Below are 24,597 nucleotides of genomic sequence, written 5' to 3' on the forward strand. Positions count from 1 at the left end.
TTGGCAGAGTCTGTGTGTGTGTGTGTGTGTGTGTGTGTGTGTGTGTGTGTGTGTGTGTGTGTGTGTGTGTGTGTGTGTGTGTGTGTGTGTGTGTGTGTGTGTGTGTGTGTGTGTGTGTGTGTGTGTGTGTGTGTGTGTGTGTGTGTGGGTGTGTGTGTGTGTGCGTGTGTGCGAGAGTCAGAATGTGTGTGTGTGTGTGTGCATGAGAGAGAGAAAGATAGAGGGAGAGTGTATGCTTGTATGTTAATGTGTGTGTGTGTGACTCGCAGGCCTGACAGACAAACAAACAGAGAAAGAGAGCTCCTGGACCGAGGAGATGGATGGGCTACTCTCATACATGCTCTGCCCAGATTAGAGTAATCTGTCTGGGCTTTGCCACCCACGGTTTCCCCCTCTCCCCTATGGAGCTGCCAGGGCCCCTCCCTCTCGCTTTCTCTCTCTCTCTGCTTTACAAAAAAAAACAGCATACACTCACTGTACTGTAAGTCACTTTAGATAAATGCTTCTGCTAAGTGGTAATATCATATTAAGACAGCCAAGGAACTTTCAGACTGGCAAGAAAAGTGTGTCTCTTCCTCGATGCTGGACAGTAGAACCCTGGAGTGGTCGTAGGCGATGACGTTAGCCTGTATGTGTGTGTGTCTCTTCCTCGATACTGGACAGTAGAACCCTGGAGTGGTCGTAGGCGATGACGTTAGCCTGTATGTGTGTGTGTCTCTTCCTCGATGCTGGACAGTAGAACCCTGGAGTCGTCGTAGGCGATGACGTTAGCCTGTATGTGTGTGACTGTCAACCTACCCTCGATGCTGGACAGTAGAACCCTGGAGTGGTCGTAGGCGATGACGTTAGCCTGTATGTGTGTGACTGTCAACTTACCCTCGATGCTGGACAGTAGAACCCTGGAGTGGTCGTAGGCGATGACGTTAGCCTGTATGTGTGTGACTGCCAACCTACCCTCGATGCTGGACAGTAGATCCCTGGAGTGGTCGTAGGCGATGACGTTAGCCTGTATGTGTGTGACTGTCAACTTACCCTCGATGCTGGACAGTAGAACCCTGGAGTGGTCGTAGGCGATGACGTTAGCCTGTATGTGTGTGACTGCCAACCTACCCTCGATGCTGGACAGTAGAACCCTGGAGTGGTCGTAGGCGATGACGTTAGCCTGTATGTGTGTGACTGTCAACCTACCCTCGATGCTGGACAGTAGAACCCTGGAGTGGTCGTAGGCGATGACGTTAGCCTGTATGTGTGTGACTGTCAACTTACCCTCGATGCTGGACAGTAGAACCCTGGAGTGGTCGTAGGCGATGACGTTAGCCTGTATGTGTGTGACTGTCAACCTACCCTCGATGCTGGACAGTAGAACCCTGGAGTGGTCGTAGGCGATGACGTTGGCATAGCGGTTCTTTGGCTTGTTGACCTCCAGGTTAGACTGCTCCCAGGTGAACTGCTGTCCGGGGTCAACGGACTACAACACAGAGGTCAGAGGTTAGAGTTTTGATTAAAATGCTCCAAGGTGAACTGCTGGCCAGGGTCTATGGACTACAACACAGAGGCCAATGGACTACAACACAGAGGTCAATGGACTACAACACAGAGGTCAATGGACTACAACACAGAGGTCAATGGACTATAACACAGAGGTCAATGGACTATAACACAGAGGTCAATGGACTATAACACAGAGGTCAATGGACTATAACACAGAGGTCAATGGACTATAACACAGAGGTCAATGGACTACAACACAGAGGTCAATGGACTATAACACAGTTGTCAAAGGGTAATAAGCAAGGGTTGGAACCGGTTCAGGGAACAGAACAGAAAACCGGTAGATAACTAAATTATTTAAGTAACAGAACCCAAACCGAAAACGAAAGTGATCTATACTGTTCCGGAACAGAACCGTTATTTTAAAAGCATGGTAACCAGCTCTTTTATGTTCCCGACCATTTTTTTCCCAGTCTCACAAAATTTGCAACAAAGCGCCTATGCAAAGCCCTCACTTTGTCACTCAGGAACTTATTCCAGGATCTGCCCGCCAGCTGGAAATCTTTACCAGTGGGTGTGTAGGCTACCTGCCCCTCCCCTCTGAAGTAGATTACTGTAGTCTACTGATCACGTTACAAGTGGAATTCAGAAATGATGGTGAGATGTTTAATTAGAGAAGAATGGATTTACTTTTTATTGCTAGTTAATTATAAATAGTTTTATCACTTTTCACATTGGATTGATTAACTACTCAAATCAAATCAAACTTTATTTGTCAAACACGCCGAATACAACAAGTGTAGACTTTACCGTGAAATGCTGACTTACAAGCCCTTAACCAACAGTGCAGTTCAAGAAGAGTTGAGAAAAGATTTACCAAATAAACTAAAGTTAAAAAATAATAATTAGTAACGTTAACACGATAACATAACAATAACGAGGCTATATACAAGGGGTACCCGTATCGAATCAGTGTGCGGAGGGTACAGGTTAGAGGTCATTTGTACATGTAGGTAGGGGTGAAGGGACTATGAGGTAACATGTGTTTTTAATTCTAGTGCTGCTCTGTACACACAAGCTTGTTAGCTAGCTAGCTAACGTTAGCTCTGATCCAACATCATGTCAACTCGGAAGGTACACACAAGCTTGTCAGCTAGCTAGCTAACGTTAGCTCTGATCCAACATCACGTCAACTCCGAAGTTCAAAGACATTTAAAGTTCCTCTGTAGAAGTCGCTCCTCCGTAGGTATAATTCAGTGGGGACCTAATTCAGACAACGCATGTTATAACAAGACGCCCCGTGCTTCTTCCTCCGTTCTGTCTCCTCAACCTCAACCTCAACCTCAACATGTCAGTTGACTGGCAGCAGTTTGTGTGTTTTTTTTGTCTTTCAGTGAGATTAAACCATGCAGATACGGCAAAATTACAATTTGTTCTTTGTTAAATTAAGTCGCCTACTGGCTTCACAGCAAGCTGCTCTATCCGCACTGATCGGTGAAGTCATTAAATGTCGAGCTAAATGTAAAAAATAAAATAAAAATAATGTTTATTTCAGAGGTTGAAAAAGGAACAGAAAGGAACGATATAAAACCGTTACTTATTTTGGTTTGAAACCAATTCAGAACTTCATTTTGTTGGACGGAACAACGTAACGGAAACAAAAAAAATTATGGTTTTCTTCAGAATGAAACGTGTGGAAATTCACTTCGGGTTCCAACCCTTGGTAATAAGTGTCAACGAACTACACCACAACAGGTCAAAGGTTGAATTGAATTTAAAAAAAGACAGTACAGGCATGAAACAGGAACAAAACATTTTGAAAACGGAATAAAAATGTTTCGCTACGTTTTACCCAACAGAATACAAAATCAAAATGCCATGAATTCCTTTGGAGAGAAAAGCCCAGTCCAACACCAAACTGTCTCCAACCTATAATGATGGTAATAACAGAACTGTCTCCAACCTATAATGATGGTAATAACAGAACTGTCTCCAACCTATAATGATGGTAATAACAGAACTGTCTCCAACCTATAATAATGGTAATAACAGAACTGTCTCCAACCTATAATGATGGTAATAACAGAACTGTCTCCAACCTATAATGATGGCTTTTGTGTTTCCATCTCTCTCGTTCTCTCTCCATCCCCTCCATCTCTCTCGTTCTCTCTCCATCCCTCCATCTCTCTCGTTCTCTCTCCATCCCTCCATCTCTCTCGTTCTCTCTCCATCCCTCCATCTCTCTCGTTCTCTCTCCATCCCTCCATCTGTCTCTCCATCCCTCCATCTCTCTCGTTCTCTCTCATCCCTCCATCTCTCTCGTTCTCTCTCCATCCTTCCATCTGTCTCTCCATCCCTCCATCTCTCTCGTTCTCTCTCCATCCCCCCATCTGTCTCTCCATCCCTCCATATTTCTCGTTCTCTCTCCATCCCTCCATCTCTCTCGTTCTCTCTCCATCCCTCCATCTCTCTCGTTCTCTCTCCATCCCCCCATCTCTCTCGTTCTCTCTCCATCCCTCCATCTCTCTCGTTCTCTCTCCATCCCTCCATCTCTCTCGTTCTCTCTCTCCATCCCTACATCTCTCTCGTTCTCTCTCCATCCCCCCATCTCTCTCGTTCTCTCTCTCTCCATCCTTCCATCTCTCTCGTTCTCTCTCCATCCCTCCATTTCTCTCGTTCTCTCTCCATCCCTCCATCTCTCTCGTTCTCTCTCCATCCCTCCATCTCTCTCGTTCTCTCTCCATCCCTCCATCTCTCTCGTTCTCTCTCCATCTCTCTCGTTCTCTCTCCATTCCTCCATCTCTCTCCATCTCTTTCCCCATTTTCTCTTTTTGACTGCCCTTCTCCCTATCATTTATGTTTGACTACCCTCTGTCCTAACCCCCCCCCGTCTCTCTCTCTCCCTCTCCCTCTCTCTTGCTCCCTCTCTTTCTCTCTCTCTCAATTACATTTAAATGCAATTCAATTTAAGGGGCTTTATTGGCATGGGAAACGTATGTTAACATTGCCAAAGCAAGTGAAGTAGATAATAAACAAAAGTGAAATAAACAATAAAAATGAACAGTAAACATTACACAAGTTTCTCTCTCTCTTCCCCTCTCTCTCTCTCTCTCTCTCTCTCTCTCTCTCTCTCTCTCTCTCACTCTCACTCTCACTCCCTTTCCCTCCCCCTTACTCCATCCTCTCTCTTCGTTCTAGCCCTAGCCAATTAGAGCCCTCCGGATTCCATATCCAGCATGCACAGGCCTAAAAGTAAAATTTTCTCCATCTTAATTAGCAACTTTTTACAGTTGTATTCTCGTGGAATGATGTAGATATTCTAAGGACTAATCAAAAAGGAGCTCTATTGTACAGAACATGGCCATGATAAAAACACTCTCTCCTGTCTGCTTTCACTCTGTCCCTTTCACTTCTCTCACTTCCCCTGCACTCTCTCCCCCTCTCTCTGTCTTTGTCTCTCTCTCTCCTGTCTGCTTTCTCTCTCTCCCTTTACTTTCTCTCTCACCCCGCCTCTCTCAGTCTCTGTCTTTATCTCTCTCTCTCCTGTCTGCCTTCTCTCTCTCCCCCCTCTCTCCCTCTCTCTGTCTTTGTCTCTCTCTCTCTCTCTCTCTCTCTCTCTCTCTCTCTCTCTCTCTCTTCTGTCTGCTTTCGCTCTCTCCCTTTATTTTCTCTCTCCGCCCGCCTCTCAGTCTCTGTCTTTGTCTCTCTCTCTCCTGTCTGCTTTCTCTCTCTCCTTTTACTTTCTCTCTCCGCCCGCCTCTCTCAGTCTCTGTCTTTGTCGCTCTCTCTCCTGTCTGCCTTCTCTCTCTCCCCCCTCTCTCACTTTCTTTCTCTCTCCTCTCTCTCCTCTCTTTATGTCTCTCTCCTGTCTGCTTTCTCTCTCTCTCTCTCTCTCTTTCCATTCTCTCTCTCCCCCCTCCCCTCTCTCTCTTTCTCTCTCCTCTCTCTCTGTCTTTGTCTCTCTCTCTCCCCCCTCTCCCCCCGCCTCTCTCAGTCTGTCTTCGTCGCTCTCTCTCTCTTGTCTGCCTTCTCTCTCCCCCCTCTCTCGCTTTCTTTCTCTCTCTCTCCCCTCTCTCTCTGTCTTTATCTCTCTCTCCTTTCCGCTTTCGCTCTCTCCCTTTCCCTTCTCTCACTTCTCCCGCTCCCCCCTCTCTCTCCCCCCTCTCTCCATCTCCCTCTATCTCTCTGGAAGCGTAACATTGATAACCATCAGTCTGTAAGCAGTATCTCTTTGAGACAGACTGACAGACAGATCTCTGGTTAAAACAGGAGACGTGAGAGGAGGAAGATTCTGCTTCACATTTAAACCCTGATACCTCTGTCAAAAGATAAAAGGCATAAACAGGTGTGTGTGTGTGTGTGTGTGTGTGTGTGTGTGTGTGTTGTATCTAGCTGGCTAGAGGGTTTCTACACAGGGTGTAGAACTCAATAGGAATTGCATAATGAAACCAGAATAATTGGGAGTGAAAATGTCTCCTTCAAACAAACTCATACCTCATACTCCTGAGATGTCTCCTTCAAAACAAACTCATACCTCATACTCCTGAGAGGTCTCCTTCAAACAAACTCATACCTCATACTCCTGAGATGTCTCCTTCAAAACAAACTCATACCTCATACTCCTGAGATGTCTCCTTCAAACAAACTCATACCTCATACTCCTGAGAGGTCTCCTTCAAACAAACTCATACCTCATATTCCTGAGAGAACTTCAGGTTGTCGTTGGCTTTCAGACGTTCTAGATGATCAGCGAGCTCAGAGATGGGGATAGGTGGGTGACTAGCCATGCCTTACAGAGAGAGAGAGAGAGAGAGAGAGACAGAGACAGAGACAGACAGAGAGAGACAGAGGGAAAGAAAGATATATTATTATTTGATTGATGTAAGACTATCAGGATAACAAAGTAGTTCCCCCGAAGTTGTCCATAGACACTGATCTTAAGTCAGTTTTACATTGTTTCGCCTAATGCTTCAGGTTAGGATCTTGGGAGGGTAAACTGTTCCTAGATCTGTACCTAAGGGCAACTTCAACCCAGAGCCAGTTAGAAGTGGTTAGTGTTAGATGTGTGGTTCTCAGAGCCATATAAAAGCAGAGTAGAGTTCTGTTGATGAAGAGTTGTGTTCTGTTGATGAAGAGTAGTGTTATGGTGATGAAGAGTAGTGGTGGTGAAGAGTAGTGGTGATGAAGCGTAGTGTTGATGAAGAGTAGTGGTAATGAAGAGTAGTGTTGATGAAGAGTAGTGGTGATGAAGAGTAGTGTTGATGAAGAGTAGTGTTGATGAAGAGCAGTGTTGATGAAGAGTAGTGTTGATGAAGAGTAGTGGTGATGAAGAGTAGTGGTGATGAAGAGTAGTGGTGATGAAGAGTATTTGTGATGAAGAGTAGTGTTGATGAAGAGTACTTGTGATGAAGAGTAGTGTTGACGAAGAGTACTAGTGATGAAGAGTAGTGGTGATGAAGAGTAGTGGTGATGAAGAGTAGTATTATGGTGATGAAGAGTACTCGTGATGAAGAGTAGTGTTGATGAAGAGTACTTGTGATGAAGAGTAGTGTTGACGAAGAGTACTTGTGATGAAGAGTAGTGGCGATGAAGAGTAGTGGTGATGAAGAGTAGTATTATGTTGATGAAGAGCACTCATGATGAAGAGTAGTGTTGATGAAGAGTAGTGGTGATGAAGAGTAGTGTTGATGAAGAGTAGTGGTGATGAAGAGTAGTGGTGATGAAGAGTAGTGTTGATGAAGAGTAGTGTTGATGAAGAGTAGTGGTGATGAAGAGTAGTGGTGATGAAGAGTAGTGGTGATGAAGAGTACTTGTGATGAAGAGTAGTGTTGATGAAGAGTACTTGTGATGAAGAGTAGTGTTGACGAAGAGTACTTGTGATGAAGAGTAGTGGTGATGAAGAGTAGTGGTGATGAAGAGTAGTATTATGGTGATGAAGAGTACTCGTGATGAAGAGTAGTGTTGATGAAGAGTACTTGTGATGAAGAGTAGTGTTGACGAAGAGTACTTGTGATGAAGAGTAGTGGCGATGAAGAGTAGTGGTGATGAAGAGTAGTATTATGGTGATGAAGAGTACTCATGATGAAGAGTAGTGTTGATGAAGAGTAGTGGTGATGAAGAGTAGTGTTGATGAAGAGTAGTGGTGATGAAGAGTAGTGGTGATGAAGAGTAGTGGTGATGAAGAGTAGTGTTGATGAAGAGTAGTGGTGATGAAGAGTAGTGGTGATGAAGAGTAGTGGTGATGAAGAGTACTTGTGATGAAGAGTAGTGTTGATGAAGAGTACTTGTGATGAAGAGTAGTGTTGACGAAGAGTACTTGTGATAAGGAGTAGTGGTGATGAAGAGTAGTGGTGATGAAGAGTAGTATTATGGTGATGAAGAGTACTCGTGATGAAGAGTAGTGTTGATGAAGAGTACTTGTGATGAAGAGTAGTGTTGACGAAGAGTACTTGTGATGAAGAGTAGTGGTGATGAAGAGTAGTGGTGATGAAGAGTAGTATTATGGTGATGAAGAGTACTCATGATGAAGAGTAGTGTTGATGAAGAGTAGTGGTGATGAAGAGTAGTGTTGAAGAAGAGTAGGGGTGATGAAGAGTAGTGGTGATGAAGAGTACTCGTGATGAAGAGTAGTGGTGATGAAGAGTAGTGGTGATGAAGAGTAGTGGTGATGAAGAGTAGTGTTGATGAAGAGTAGTGTTGATGAAGAGTACTTGTGATGAAGAGTAGTGTTGACGAAGAGTAGTGGTGATGAAGAGTAGTGGTGATGAAGAGTAGTGGTGATGAAGAGTTGTGTTAAGCAGATATTTTCAAGGCAACAGCCTCACATGGGGCCTGGAGTCTTTCCTGGGCCCGGTATCCCGGTAACAACGGAACTTACGTTTAGGAGTGTATCAACGATGCATCGTTCCTACAACGGCCGAAGTACTCGCGTGCGTTTCCCCCAAAAAACACTACGGAAGGGAGAACTTTCACTAAGGGCCTTTGTTGGCCCATGTGTCGAAACTGATGGAAATACAGAGCTGATCTCAGGTCAGATTTCTCCATTCAGATCTGACCTTTTAATTTTAATTATACCACAATACTGACCACAGATCAGCTCCTAGAGAGACATTATCACCTACAGGCTATGGCTGCAAACAAAAGGGCAGATTATAATGCTGAGGATGAGGCCCTAGCCTACCCTAGAATAATACACTAAATCACAGATTATAATGCTGAGGATGGGGCCCTAGCCTACCCTAGAATAATACACAAAATCACAGATTATAATGCCGAGGATGAGGCCCTAGTCTACCCTAGAATAATACACAAAATCACAGATTATAATGCTGAGGATGAGGCCCTAGCCTACCCTGGAATAATACACTAGATCACAGATTATAATGCTGAGGATGAGGCCCTGGCCTACCCTAGAATAATACACTAAATCACAGATTATAATGCTGAGGATGAGGCCCTAGTCTACCCTAGAATAATACACTAGATCACAGATTCAAAACATCATTGTTCACATCTTGTTACACAACCATAAAATATATTTTGCACAAAATTACAGACAGTAGCCTAAAATTAACAAAATATAAACCATTTATTGAACAAGAAATTGATTTCAATATTATTTAAATATATAGGCTTATAGTGTTTTTAGATTTGAATGCAGTCATCTGGGTTTCCATGTGAACCATCTTTTTATCCTTCACTTGTTTGTAAACTTTGCATTTGTAGTCATCTTCGTTCTGAAGTTATCAGCGGCCATATCGAGAGACAGATAAACAGCTTGATTCTATGGGAAGCGGAGATCTTCTGTGTATAAAGTTATGCGGAAGGGCAAAAAAAAAAGAAAAAAAAAACCCGACGCACTTAGCGGTTAAATGGGAGGTCTGAGACAGTCGGGAAATGACAAAGGGTTTTCAAGTACAACTTGAGGTAACGATGGATTCGGGAAACAGCTCTGAGATTTAACCACGCTCCTTTCGAAAGGTTTTAAACCATGAATTTAGCATTGAGATCATTTTGGGGATAACAGGCCCAGGTCAGGAAGACACATTCAGAGAAACCTCCAGGTCCTAGAGACGTCATGAAAACAAATGATTTTAGAACAAACTGCATTCAAATTATTCAGAAGTCCAGCAACAAAACAGAACAAACTTATTCTGCATGACAAAATACTAAGCGGCGCCTTGACAGTTAAAATTACTCTGTCATTTTCCAAAGCGGTTGTTCCTGAAATGGGGATGGAATGAACAATATGAAGGTTAGTTAGCCAGAGAGAGAGAGAGAGGGGGGACAAAGATCAACTAACTTGACAATCGTCTGTAGCCGCGGAAAGCTGATACACAGTAACTTCCTGAAAGGAAAAGAGACAAGCAGGAAAACTCACTGAAGACCAACGTGTGTGTGTGTGTGTGTGTGTGTGTGTGTGTGTGTGTGTGTGTGTGTGTGTGTGTGTCTGTGTGTGTGTGTGTGTCTGTGTGTGTGTGTGTGTGTGTGTGTGTGTGTGTCTGTGTGTGTGTGTGTCTGTGTGTGTGTCTGTGTGTGTGTGTGTGTGTGTGTGTGTGTGTGTGTCTGTGTGTGTCTGTGTGTGTGTGTGTGTGTGTGTGTGTGTCTGTGTGTGTGTGTGTGTGTGTGTGTGTGTGTGTGTGTGTGTCTGTGTGTGTGTGTGTGTGTGTGTGTGTGTGTGTGTCTGTGTGTGTGTGTGTGTGTGTGTGTGTGTGTGTGTGTGTGTGTGTGTGTGTGTCTGTGTGTCTGTGTGTGTGTGTGTGTGTGTGTGTATGTGTGTGTGTGTGTGTGTGTGTGTATAGTCTACCTGGGGTCTGGAAGTTGATTCTGCGTAGCTCCACAGGATCTGTAGGATGGTGAGAGGACATGGCCTTGCTGCAGGGGAAACTAGCCTTCCTTCCCTCCGCCTCAGCTCTTTTCCTGAAACACAACACATTGACTGCATCAGATGCAACACACACACACACACACACACACACACACACACACACACACACACACACACACACACACACACACACACACACACACACACACACACACACACACACACACACACACACACACACACACACACACACACACACTGCCTGGGGTTTTCTCTATAAAAAAGGAAAAAACAAACTATCTAACTCTAACCTATCATATGACCTAGTTAGTCTAACTAACCTATCATATGACCTAGTTAGTCTATCTAACTAACCTATTATATGACCTAGTTAGTCTATCTAACTAACCTATCATATGACCTAGTCTATCTAACTAACCTATCATATGACTTAGTCTATCTAACTAACCTATAATATGACCTAGTCTATCTAACTAACCTATCATATGACCTAGTTAGTCTATCTAACTAACCTATCATATGACTTAGTCTATCTAACTAACCTATAATATGACCTAGTCTATCTAACTAACCTATCATATGACCTAGTTAGTCTATCTAACTAACCTATCATATGACTTAGTCTATCTAACTAACCTATAATATGACCTAGTCTATCTAACTAACCTATCATATGACCTAGTTAGTCTATCTAACTAACCTATCATATGACTTAGTCTATCTAACTAACCTATAATATGACCTAGTCTATCTAACTAACCTATCATATGACCTAGTTAGTCTATCTAACTAACCTATCATATGACCTAGTCTATCTAACTAACCTATAATATGACCTAGTTAGTCTATCTAACTAACCTATCATATGATCTAGTTAGTCTATCTAACTAACCTATCATATGACCTAGTTAGTCTATCTAACTCTAACCTATCACATGACCTAGTTAGTCTAACTAACCTATCATATGACCTAGTTAGTCTATCTAACTAACCTATCATATGACCTAGTTAGTCTATCTAACTAACCTATCATATGACCTAGTCTATCTAACTAACCTATCATATGACCTAGTTAGTCTATCTAACTAACCTATCATATGACCTAGTTAGTCTATCTAACTAACCTATCATATGACCTAGTCTATCTAACTCTAACCTATCATATGACCTAGTTAGTCTATCTAACTAACCTATCATATGACCTAGTTAGTCGATCTAACTAACCTATCATATGACCTAGTTAGTCTATCTAACTAACCTATCATATGACCTAGTCTATCTAACTCTAACCTATCATATGACCTAGTCTATTTAACTCTAACCTATCATATGACCTAGTTAGTCTATCTAACTAACCTATCATATGACCTAGTCTATCTAACTAACATATCATATGACCTACTCTATCTAACTAACCTATCATATGACCTAGTTAGTCTATCTAACTCTAACCTGATATGACCAAGTCTGGCTACCCATCAGTCTAGCTGTCATTCCACTGACTTGTACCCAGGCTACGTATTACCAGGTGCATGTAGTAAAACTGACTGGTACCCAGGCTACATATTACCAGGTGCATGGAGGGAAACTGACTGGTACCCAGGCTACATATTACCAGGTACATGGAGGGAAACTGACTGGTACCCAGGCTACATATTACCAGGTACATGGAGGGAAACTGACTGGTACCCAGGCTACATATTACCAGGTGCATGGAGGGAAAACGATACACTAATTATTGTGCTTCAGTTTCTTTTCTTTGCACTGTAGTTTCAACATAGCATGATTCTAATAGCTGTAACCTAGGTAACATGATGGTAATCAGAGTCTCTAACGGGATAATAATGAGTATATCCTTCTTCTTACCTGTCTGGTTTACTGGGTCAACGAAGCAGAGTGAGCAGAACAAGAGACAGAAACATCATGTTATGACAGAGTTGATCAGCAACCTGAAACTGTCTGTACAGTAGAAGTATCTCCTCTCCTCTCCTCTCCTCTCCTCTCCCCTCCCCTCCCCTCCTCTCCTCTCCTCTCCTCTCCCCTCCCCTCCTCTCCTCTCCCCTCCCCTCCCCTCCCCTCCTCTCCTCTCCTCTCCCCTCCTCTCCTCTCCTCTCCCCTCCCCTCCTCTCCCCTCCTCTCCTCTCCCCTCCCCTCCTCTCCTCTCCTCTCCCCTCCCCTCCTCTCCTCTCCCCTCCCCTCCTCTCCCCTCCTCTCCTCTCCTCTCCTCACCTCTTGAAGAGCAGGATGGCGATGACGATGCAGACGATGAAGATGACAGCCATTACCGGCCCCACCACCCACAGAAGCCCCTCCTCCTCGTCTACGATTGGCTGAGGATCCACGTCGTTGGAGGTCACGGGGTCAGAGTAAGGGCTGGTTGAATACATTGTCTAGAGAGAGAGGGAGAGAGAGAGAGAGAGGTTAGAGAGTGTGTGTGTGTGTGTGTGTGTGTGTGTGTGTGTGTGTGTGTGTGTGTGTGTGTGTGTGTTTAGAGAGAGAGTGTGTGTGTGTTACGTGAGGCATACTCGTGTGATGAGTATCTTGAAAACCTGAAGACTTGTTAGCTAATGACTAGGCTTTAGCTCAGTGGGCTAACAGAGTTATGTGGCGAACAGGAGACCCAGGTTTGACCCTAGTCCAGCAAGAAGAACACATGCTTCTGGTGTGTGTCTGCTACTGTGTGTGTGTGTGTGTGTGTGTGTCTGCTACTGTGTGTGTGTGTGTGTGTGTGTGTGTGCTACTGTGTGTGTGCTACTGTGTGTGTGAGTGTGTGTGTGTGTCCACTCCCAGCCCAAACCCACATTATTAGACAGGTCTAGCAGCGCCAGCCCAAAACCCACATTATTAGACAGGTCTAGCAGCGCCAGCCCAAACCCACATTATTAGACAGGTCTAGCAGCGCCAGATCAAACCCACATTATTAGACAGGTCTAGCAGCGCCAGCCCAAACCCACATTATTAGACAGGTCTAGCAGCGCCAGCCCAAACCCACATTATTAGACAGGTCTAGCAGCGCCAGCCCAAACCCACATTATTAGACAGGTCTAGCAGCGCCAAGCCCAAACCCACATTATTAGACAGGTCTAGCAGCGCCAAGCCCAAACCCACATTATTAGACAGGTCTAGCAGCGCCAGTCCAAACCCACATTATTAGACAGGTCTAGCAGCGCCAGCCCAAACCCACATTATTAGACAGGTCTAGCAGCGCCAGCCCAAACCCACATTATTAGACAGGTCTAGCAGCGCCAGCCCAAACCCACATTATTAGACAGGTCAAGCAGCGCCAGCCCAAACCCACATTATTAGACAGGTCTAGCAGCGCCAAGCCCAAACCCACATTATTAGACAGGTCTAGCAGCGCCAGCCCAAACCCACATTATTAGACAGGTCTAGCAGCGCCAGCCCAAACCCACATTATTAGACAGGTCTAGCAGCGCCAGCCCAAACCCACATTATTAGACAGGTCAAGCAGCGCCAGCCCAAACCCACATTATTAGACAGGTCTAGCAGCGCCAGCCCAAACCCACATTATTAGACAGGTCAAGCAGCGCCAGCCCAAACCCACATTATTAGACAGGTCTAGCAGCGCCAGCCCAAACTCACATTATTAGACAGGTCTAGCAGCGCCAGCCCAAACCCACATTATTAGACAGGTCAAGCAGCGCCAGCCCAAACCCACATTATTAGACAGGTCTAGCAGCGCCAGCCCAAACCCACATTATTAGACAGGTCTAGCAGCGCCAGCCCAAACCCACATTATTAGACAGGTCTAGCAGCGCCAGCCCAAACCCACATTATTAGACAGGTCTAGCAGCGCCAGCCCAAACCCACATTATTAGACAGGTCTAGCAGCGCCAGCCCAAACCCACATTATTAGACAGGTCTAGCAGCGCCAGCCCAAACCCACATTATTAGACAGGTCTAGCAGCGCCAGCCCAAACCCACATTATTAGACAGGTCTAGCAGCGCCAAGCCCAAACCCACATTATTAGACAGGTCTAGCAGCGCCAAGCCCAAACCCACATTATTAGACAGGTCTAGCAGCGCCAGCCCAAACCCACATTATTAGACAGGTCAAGCAGCGCCAGCCCAAACCCACATTATTAGACAGGTCTAGCAGCGCCAGCCCAAACCCACATTATTAGACAGGTCTAGCAGCGCCAGCCCAAACCCACATTATTAGACAGGTCTAGCAGCGCCAGCCCAAACCCACATTATTAGACAGGTCTAGCAGCGCCACCCCAAACCCACATCATTAGACAGGTCTAGCAGCGCAAGCCCAAACCCACATTATTAGACAGGTCTAGCAGCGCCAGTCCAAACCCACATTATTAGACAGGTCTAGCAGCGCCAGCCCAAACCCACATTATTAGACAGGTCTAGCAGCGCCAGCCCAAACCCACATTATTAGACAGGTCTAGCAGTGCCAGCCCAAACCCACATTATTAGACAGGTCTAGCAGCGCCAGCCCAAACCCACATTATTAGACAGGTCTAGCAGCGCCAGCACGAAGAACACATATTCCTGTCCGTTTTGCAGGGGGCGGTTCCGGAACTCCCCATAGCTCCTCCCATCACCGAGGGTGAACTCCTGGGGGAGGGTCTTAAAGTGGGCGGAAACATAGGCCCTGGGATCTGATTGGCTGGCCGGGACCTGGCGACGGACACGCAGCGCCTGGCTCACACTGGTCCTGTTGATCTCTTTCAGGAGCTGGAGGAGAGGGGGGAGTAGAGATGGATAGAGAGAGGGGAGTAGAGATGGATAGAGAGAGGAGAGGGGGGAGTAGAGATGGACAGAGAGGGGGGAGTAGAGATGGATAGAGAGAGGGGAGTAGAGATGGATAGAGAGAGGGGAGTAGAGATGGATAGAGAGAGGAGAGGGGGGAGTAGAGATGGACAGAGAGGGGGGAGTAGAGATGGATAGAGAGAGGGGAGTAGAGATGGATAGAGAGAGGAGAGGGGGGAGTAGAGATGGACAGAGAGGGGGGAGTAGAGATGGGATAGAGAGAGGGGAGGGGGGAGTAGAGATGGATAGAGAGAGGAGAGGAGGGGATAGAGATGGATAGAGAGATGGGAGTAGAGATGGATAGAGACAGGGGAGGGGGGAGTAGAGATGGATAGAGAGAGGAGAGGGGGGAGTAGAGATGGATAGAGAGAGGGGAGGGGGGAGTAGAGATGGATAGAGAGAGGGGAGGGGGGAGTAGAGATGGATAGAAAGAGGGGAGGAGGGAGTAGAGATGGATAGAGAGAGGAGAGGGGGGAGTAGAGATGGATAGAGAGAGGGGAGGGGGGAGTAGAGATGGATAGAGAGAGGAGAGGGGGGAGTAGAGATGGATAGAGAGAGGAGAGGGGGGAGTAGAGATGGATAGAGAGAGGAGAGGGGGGAGTAGAGATGGATAGAGAGAGGAGAGGAGGGGAGTAGAGATGGAGGAGGGGGGAGTAGAGATGGATAGAGAGAGGGGGAGTAGAGATGGATAGAGAGAGGAGAGGAGGGGAGTAGAGACGGATAGAGAGAGGGGAGGGGGGAGTAGAGATGGATAGAGAGAGGGGAGTAGAGATGGATAGAGAGAGGGGAGGAGGGGAGTAGAGACGGATAGAGAGAGGAGAGTAGAGATGGATAAAGAGAGGGGAGGAGGGGAGTAGAGATGAATAGAGAGAGGAGAGGAGGGAGTAGAGATGGATAGAGAGAGGGGAGGGGGGAGTAGAGATGGATAAAGAGAGGAGAGGAGGGGATAGAGATGATAGAGAGAGGAGAGGAGGGGATAGAGATGGATAAAGAGAGGAGAGGAGGGGATTGAGATGATAGAGAGAGGGGAGGGGGGAGTAGAGATGGATAGAGAGAGGAGAGGGGGGAGTAGAGATGGATAGAGAGAGGAGAGGGGGGAGTAGAGATGGATAGAGAGAGGGGAGGGGGAGTAGAGATGGATAGAGAGATGGGAGTAGAGATGGATAGAGAGAGGGGAGGAGGGGATAGAGATGGATAGAGAGAGGGGAGGAGGGGATAGAGAGAGGGGAGGAGGGGATAGAGATGGATAGAGAGAGGGGAGTAGAGATGGATAGAGAGAGGGGAGGGGGGAGTAGAGATGGATAGAGAGAGGGGAGGGGGGAGTAGAGATGAATAGAGAGAAGGGAGGGGGGAGTAGAGATGGATAGAGAGAGGAGAGGAGGGGATAGAGATGATAGAGAGAGGGGAGGGGGGGAGTAGAGATGGATAGAGAGAGGGGAGGAGGGGATAGAGATGATAGAGAGAGGAGAGGAGGGGATAGAGATGGATAAAGAGAGGAGAGGAGGGGATAGAGATGATAGAGAGAGGGGAGGGGGGAGTAGAGATGAATAGAGAGAAGGGAGGGGGGAGTAGAGATGGATAGAGAGAGGAGAGGAGGGGATAGAGATGATAGAGAGAGGGGAGGGGGGAGTAGAGATGGATAAAGAGAGGGGATAGAGATGGATAGAGAGAGGGGAGTAGAGATGGATAGAGAGAGGGGAGTAGAGATGGATAGAGAGAGGGGAGTAGAGATGGATAAATGTTAAATGTTATCTGATTATTACCCTCATCATTATCATCTTCACATTGTGTTATGTGGTTATTACCCCCATCATTATCATCTTCATATTGTGTTATCTGGTTATTACCCCCATCATTATCATCTTCATATTGTGTTATCTGATTATTACCCCCATCATTATCATCTTCATATTGTGTTATCTGGTTATTACCCCATCATTATCATCTTCATATTGTGTTATCTGGTTATTACCCCATCATTATCATCTTCATATTGTGTTATCTGGTTATTACCCATCATTATCATCTTCATATTGTGTTATCTGGTTATTACCCATCATTATCATCATCATATTGTGTTATCTGGTTATTACCCCATCATTATCATCTTCATATTGTGTTATCTGGTTATTACCCTCATCATTATCATCTTCATATTGTGTTATCTGGTTGTTATTACCATCATTATCATCTTCATATTGTGTTATCTGGTTATTACCCCCATCATTATCATATTCATATTGTGTTATCTGGTTATTAACCCCATCATTATCACATTGTGTTATCTGGTTATTACCCATCATTACCATCTTCATATGGTGTTATCTGGTTATTACCCATCATTATCATCTTCATATGGTGTTATCTGATCATTAGCCATCATTACCATCTTCACATTGTGTTATCTGGTTATTACCCCCATCATTATCATCTTCATATTGTGTTATCTGGTTATTACCCCATCATTATCATATTCATATTGTGTTATCTGGTTATTACCCCCATCATTATCATATTCATATTGTGTTATCTGGTTATTACCCCCATCATTATCATCTTCATATTGTGTTATCTGGTTATTACCCCATCATTATCATATTCATATTGTGTTATCTGGTTATTACCCCCATCATTATCATATTCATATTGTGTTATCTGGTTATTACCCCCATCATTATAACATTGTGTTATCTGGTTATTACCCTCATCATTATCACATTGTGTTATCTGGTTATTACCCCCATCATTATCACATTGTGTTATCTGGTTATTACCCCCATCATTATCATCTTCATATTGTGTTATCTGGTTATTACCCTCATCATTATCATCTTCATATTGTGTTATCTGGTTATTACCCCCATCATTATCATCTTCATATTGTGTTATCTGGTTATTACCCCCATCATTATCATCTTCATATTGTGTTATCTGGTTATTACCCCCATCATTATCATCTTCATATTGTGTTATCTGGTTATCATCCCATCATTATCATCTTCATATTGTGTTATCTGGTTATTACCCCCATCATTATCATCTTCATATTGTGTTATCTGGTTATTACCCCCATCATTATCATCTTCATATTGTGTTATGTGGTTATCACCCCATCATTATCATCTTCATATTGTGTTATCTGGTTATTACCCATCATTATCATCTTCATATTGTGTTATCTGGTTATTACCCATCATTATCATCTTCATATTGTGTTATGTGGTTATTACCCCATCATTATCATCTTCATATTGTGTTATCTGGTTATTACCCCATCATTATCATCTTCATATTGTGTTATCTGGTTATCACCCTCATCATCATTATCATCTTCATATTGTGTTATCTGGTTATTACCCTCATCATTATCATCTTCATATTGTGTTATCTGGTTATTACCCCCATCATTATCATCTTCATATTGTGTTATCTGGTTATTACCCTCATCATTATCATCTTCATATTATGTTATCTGGATATTACCATCATTATCATCTTCATATTGTGTTATCTGGTTATTAACCCATCATTATCATCTTCATATTGTGTTATCTGGTTATTACCCTCATCATTATCATCTTCATATTGTGTTATCTGGTTATTACCCCCATCATTATCATCTTCATATTGTGTTATCTGGTTATTACCCCCATCATTATCATCTTCATATTGTGTTATCTGGTTATTACCCCCATCATTATCATCTTCATATTGTGTTATCTGGTTATTACCCCCATCATTATCATCTTCATATTGTGTTATCTGATTATTACCCATCATTATCATCTTCATATTGTGTTATCTGGTTATTACCCCATCATTATCATCTTCATATTGTGTTATGTGGTTATTACCCCCATCATTATCATCATCATATTGTGTTATCTGGTTATTACCCATCATTATCATCTTCATATTGTGTTATCTGGTTATTACCCATCATTATCATCATCATATTGTGTTATCTGGTTATTACCCCATCATTATCATCTTCATATTGTGTTATCTGATTATTACCCATCATTATCATCTTCATGTTGTGTTATCTGGTTGTTATTACCATCATTATCATCTTCATATTGTGTTATCTGGTTATTACCCCCATCATTATCATATTCATATTGTGTTATCTGGTTATTACCCCCATCATTATCACATTGTGTTATCTGGTTATTACCCATCATTACCATCTTCATATGGTGTTATCTGGTTATTACCCATCATTATCATCTTCATATGGTGTTATCTGATCATTAGCCATCATTACCATCTTCACATTGTGTTATCTGGTTATTACCCCCATCATTATCATCTTCATATTGTGTTATCTGGTTATTACCCCATCATTATCATATTCATATTGTGTTATCTGGTTATTACCCCCATCATTATCATATTAATATTGTGTTATCTGGTTATTACCCCCATCATTATAACATTGTGTTATCTGGTTATTACCCCCATCATTATCATCTTCATATTGTGTTTTCTGGTTATTACCCCCATCATTATCATCTTCATATTGTGTTATGTGGTTATCACCCCATCATTATCATCTTCATATTGTGTTATCTGGTTATTACCCATCATTATCATCTTCATATTGTGTTATCTGGTTATTACCCATCATTATCATCTTCATATTGTGTTATCTGGTTATCACCCTCATCATCATCATCTTCATATTGTGTTATCTGGTTATCACCCTCATCATCATTATCAACTTCATATTGTGTTATCTGGTTATTACCCTCATCATTATCATCTTCATATTGTGTTATCTGGTTATTACCCCCATCATTATCATCTTCATATTGTGTTATCTGGTTATTACCCCCATCATTATCATCTTCATATTGTGTTATCTGGTTATCACCCCATCATTATCATCTTCATATTGTGTTATCTGGTTATCACCCCATCATTATCATCTTCATATTGTGTTATCTGGTTATTACCCATCATTATCATCTTCATATTGTGTTATCTGGTTGTTACCCCGATCATTATCATCATCATATTGTGTTATCTGGTTATTACCCTCATCATTATCATCATCATATTGTGTTATCTGGTTATCACCCCATCATTATCATCTTCATATTGTGTTATCTGGTTATTACCCATCATTATCATCTTCATATTGTGTTATCTGGTTATTACCCCCATCATTATCATCTTCATATTGTGTTATCTGGTTATTACCCATCATTATCATCTTCATATTGTGTTATCTGGTTATCACCCCATCATTATCATCTTCATATTGTGTTATCTGGTTATTACCCATCATTATCATCTTCATATTGTGTTATCTGGTTGTTACCCCGATCATTATCATCATCATATTGTGTTATCTGGTTATTACCCTCATCATTATCATCTTCATATTGTGTTATCTGGTTATCACCCCATCATTATCATCTTCATATTGTGTTATCTGGTTATTACCCATCATTATCATCTTCATATTGTGTTATCTGGTTATCACCCCATCATTATCATCTTCATATTGTGTTATCTGGTTATTACCCCGATCATTATCATCTTCATATTGTGTTATCTGGTTATTACCCATCATTATCATCTTCATATTGTGTTATCTGGTTATTACCCATCATTATCATCTTCATATTGTGTTATCTGGTTATCACCCCATCATTATCATCTTCATATTGTGTTATCTGGTTATTACCCATCATTATCATCTTCATATTGTGTTATCTGGTTGTTACCCCGATCATTATCATCATCATATTGTGTTATCTGGTTATTACCCTCATCATTATCATCTTCATATTGTGTTATCTAGTTATTACCCCCATCATCTTCATATTGTGTTATCTGGTTATCACCCCATCATTATCATCTTCATATTGTGTTATCTGGTTATTACCCCCATCATTATCATCTTCATATTGTGTTATCTGGTTATTACCCATCATTATCATATTCATATTGTGTTATCTGGTTATTACCCCCATCATCATACAGTATCTCACCTCATCTAGGTTCATCTGATCAGGGTTGTCACCAGGCTTCAAGAACTTCCCTCCTCTCTGTTTCTTCAGAGGAACCACCACCACATAGTAACCCCTGGCAACAACAACAACAACACTTCAGTTATCATGTACAGCTGGGATCGTCTACTAGATTCACCTTAATGATGGTCAACTACAGGTATCATCAACTAGATTCACCTTAATGATGGTCGACTACAGGGATCATCAACTAGATTCACCTTAATGATGGTCGACTACAGAGATCATCAACTAGATTCACCTGAATGATGGTCGACTACAGAGATCATCAACTAGATTCACCTTAATGATGGTCGACTACAGGGATCATCAACTAGATTCACCTTAATGATGGTCGACTACAGAGATCATCAACTAGATTCACCTTAATGATGGTCGACTACAGTACAGAGATCATCAACTAGATTCACCTTAATGATGGTCGACTACAGGGATCATCAACTAGATTCACCTTAATGATGGTCGACTACAGAGAACATCAACTAGATTCACCTTAATGATGGTCGACTACAGAGAACATCAACTAGATTCACCTTAATGATGGTCGACTACAGAGAACATCAACTAGATTCACCTTAATGATGGTCGACTACAGAGATCATCAACTAGATTCACCTTAATGATGGTCGACTACAGAGATCATCAACTAGATTCACCTTAATGATGGTCGACTACAGTACAGGGATCATCAACTAGATTCAGCCTTGGGCAAATTTTTTCTTGAGCGGATGGTCAGGGAGCCGGAACATAATTACAAATCATTTATTGACTGCAAATTGACCGCAAGGAGCCCGTTTGGTGTTGGAGGGCCAGTAGGAGGCGCCTATGGTATTTCCTCTGGTATAAAAATAAAGAAATATCCCAATGCCCCAGGGCAGTGATTGGGGACATTGCCTTGTGTAGTGTGCCGTCTTTTGGGTTGGGACGTTAAACAGGTGTCCTGACTCTCTGTGGTCACTAAAGATCCCATGGCACTTATCGTAAGAGTAGGGGTGTTAACCCCGGTGTCCTGGCTAAATTCCCAATCTGGCCCTCAAACCATCATGGTCACCTAATAATCCCCAGCTTCCAATTGGCTCATCCATCCCCCCTCCTCTCTCCTGTAACAGTTCCCCAGGTCGTTTACTGTAAAGGAGAACGTGTTCTCAGTCACCTGGTAAAATAAGGGTTCAATAAATACAGAAAACCATATACAGTATCTCTCTGTTATACGTGGGAATACTTTGGAACACATGTCCTACATTAAAATCCCTTGGCGCTGATATGCTGCTGTTTTTACAGCCTTTATGTCCAACAATAACAGTTTTATTTTTATTGTTATAATTGGTCCTAAAATTTTGGAGGGGCCAAATAAATAAAAATCCCCAGCGGGCCGCCAGTTGGGGAACCCTGATGTACTCTCTCCCTCTCTCCCTCTCCCTCTCTCTCTCTCTCTCTCTCTCTCTCTCTCTCTCTCTCTCTCTCTCTCTCTCTCTCTCTCTCTCTCTCTCTCTCTCTCTCTCTCTCTCCCTCTCTCCCTCCCTCCCTCCCTCCCTCCCTCCCTCCCTCCCTCACCTGACGGTAGTGGTGGTCTGTACGGGCGGTAGTTGAACCGTCACCATCCCGTCTGCGTTGGTCTTCCCCACCAGCGTGGGTTTGGAGCGCAGCACGTCCGGGGCGGTCGTCGCGGTTACGCGGTGCTGTAGTCCCCCGGCACTGTTGCCACGGTTAGTCAACAGGAAGGAGTACTGTGTTTCCGGCTGCAGACCTGTTATCAGCTTCTGGTTCTGTTTCCCATCCACCTCAACACTCTGACCATTATCATACAGGATCTAGAGAGAGACAGAGATAATCAACACTCTGACCCGTATCATACAGGATCTAGAGAGAGACAGAGATAATCAACACTCTGACCCGTATCATACAGGATCTAGAGAGAGACAGAGATAATCAACACTCTGACCCTTATCATACAGGATCTATAGAGAGAGACAGAGATAATCAACACTCTGACCCTTATCATACAGGATCTAGAGAGAGAGACAGAGATAATCAACACTCTGACCCTTATCATACAGGATCTATAGAGAGAGAGAGAGATAATCAACACTCTGACCCTTATCATACAGGATCTATAGAGAGAGACAGAGATAATCAACACTCTGACCCTTATCATACAGGATCTATAGAGAGAGAGATAATCAACACTCTGACCCGTATCATACAGGATCTAGAGAGAGAGAGAGAGATAATCAACACTCTGACCCGTATCATACAGGATCTATAGAGAGAGAGATAATCAAAACTCTGACCCTTATCATACAGGATCTAGAGAGAGAGAGAGATAATCAACACTCTGACCCTTATCATACAGGATCTAGAGAGAGAGAGAGATAATCAACACTTTGACCCGTATCATACAGGATCTAGAGAGAGAGAGAGAGATAATCAACACTCTGACCCTTATCATACAGGATCTAGAGAGAGAGACAGAGATAATCAACACTCTGACCCTTATCATACAGGATCTATAGAGAGAGAGAGAGATAATCAACACTCTGACCCTTATCATACAGGATCTAGAGAGAGAGAGAGATAATCAACACTCTGACCCTTATCATACAGGATCTAGAGAGAGAGAGAGATAATCAACACTCTGACCCTTATCATACAGGATCTAGAGAGAGAGAGAGATAATCAACACTCTGACCCTTATCATACAGGATCTAGAGAGAGAGAGAGAGATAATCAACACTCTGACCCTTATCATACAGGATCTAGAGAGAGAGAGAGATAATCAACACTCTGACCCTTACCATACAATATCTATAGAGAGACAGAGATAATCAACACATACAACCACACACACACACACACACACACATACAACCACCCACCCGCCCGCCCGGCCACCCACCCACCCACCCACCCACCCACACACACACACACACACCATCTAAAGTCCCTGTAACTCACGGTAAAAGGCTGGGAGGGTGTTTTGTCTCGTATCTCCCAGGTCAGCAGGACTGAGTTCTTCATGGCAGCCTTCACTCTGAAGTTAGTAGCAAACACTGTGGAACATAGAAAACAACAGCATGACTCCGCAGACTTTTCTTAGATCATAGAAATACAACCCATAGAACGGGGCCTATCCCCATTCAAGTCACTGATGGACTTTTTATATGGATTCTATTTCTACGCTTTCAATCTCCTTATAGGATCCAGATCCGGGTTCAAATACTATTTTCACATCATTTCACATGTTTTATCTGGGCTTGATTGAGCTTGCCTGGAGCCATGGAACCAATAGAATAGTCTGAAGGAGTGCCATCCTCATTCCAGGCAGGCCAGAGCAAACGCTGAAAGTATTTTTTTGTTGTTGAAAGATTTCTAATAGTATCTGAACCCAGGTCTGAGAGAAACAGGTGTACTCTCTTACCTGTGTTTTACTCT

General features: G+C 43.4%; 1 protein-coding gene across 1 annotated transcript in view; it reads right to left on the reverse strand.

Moving 5' to 3' along the window:
* LOC129842588 (receptor-type tyrosine-protein phosphatase delta-like) overlaps window positions 1-24,597 on the reverse strand; it is a 198,521-nt gene that overhangs the window by 60,189 nt on the left and 113,735 nt on the right. The window contains exons 18-25 of the mRNA XM_055911208.1: window positions 24,121-24,215; window positions 22,720-22,976; window positions 21,127-21,220; window positions 14,819-15,049; window positions 12,569-12,729; window positions 10,298-10,410; window positions 6,183-6,280; window positions 1,345-1,468 (exon numbers count right to left, since the gene is read on the reverse strand). Coding sequence (XP_055767183.1) covers window positions 1,345-1,468; window positions 6,183-6,280; window positions 10,298-10,410; window positions 12,569-12,729; window positions 14,819-15,049; window positions 21,127-21,220; window positions 22,720-22,976; window positions 24,121-24,215 — 1,173 coding nt within the window. The remainder of the gene's footprint in view (window positions 1-1,344; window positions 1,469-6,182; window positions 6,281-10,297; window positions 10,411-12,568; window positions 12,730-14,818; window positions 15,050-21,126; window positions 21,221-22,719; window positions 22,977-24,120; window positions 24,216-24,597) is intronic.

The sequence above is a fragment of the Salvelinus fontinalis genome, unplaced genomic scaffold, assembly GCF_029448725.1.
Source record: "Salvelinus fontinalis isolate EN_2023a unplaced genomic scaffold, ASM2944872v1 scaffold_0055, whole genome shotgun sequence".
NCBI classification, from domain to species: Eukaryota; Metazoa; Chordata; class Actinopteri; order Salmoniformes; family Salmonidae; genus Salvelinus; species Salvelinus fontinalis.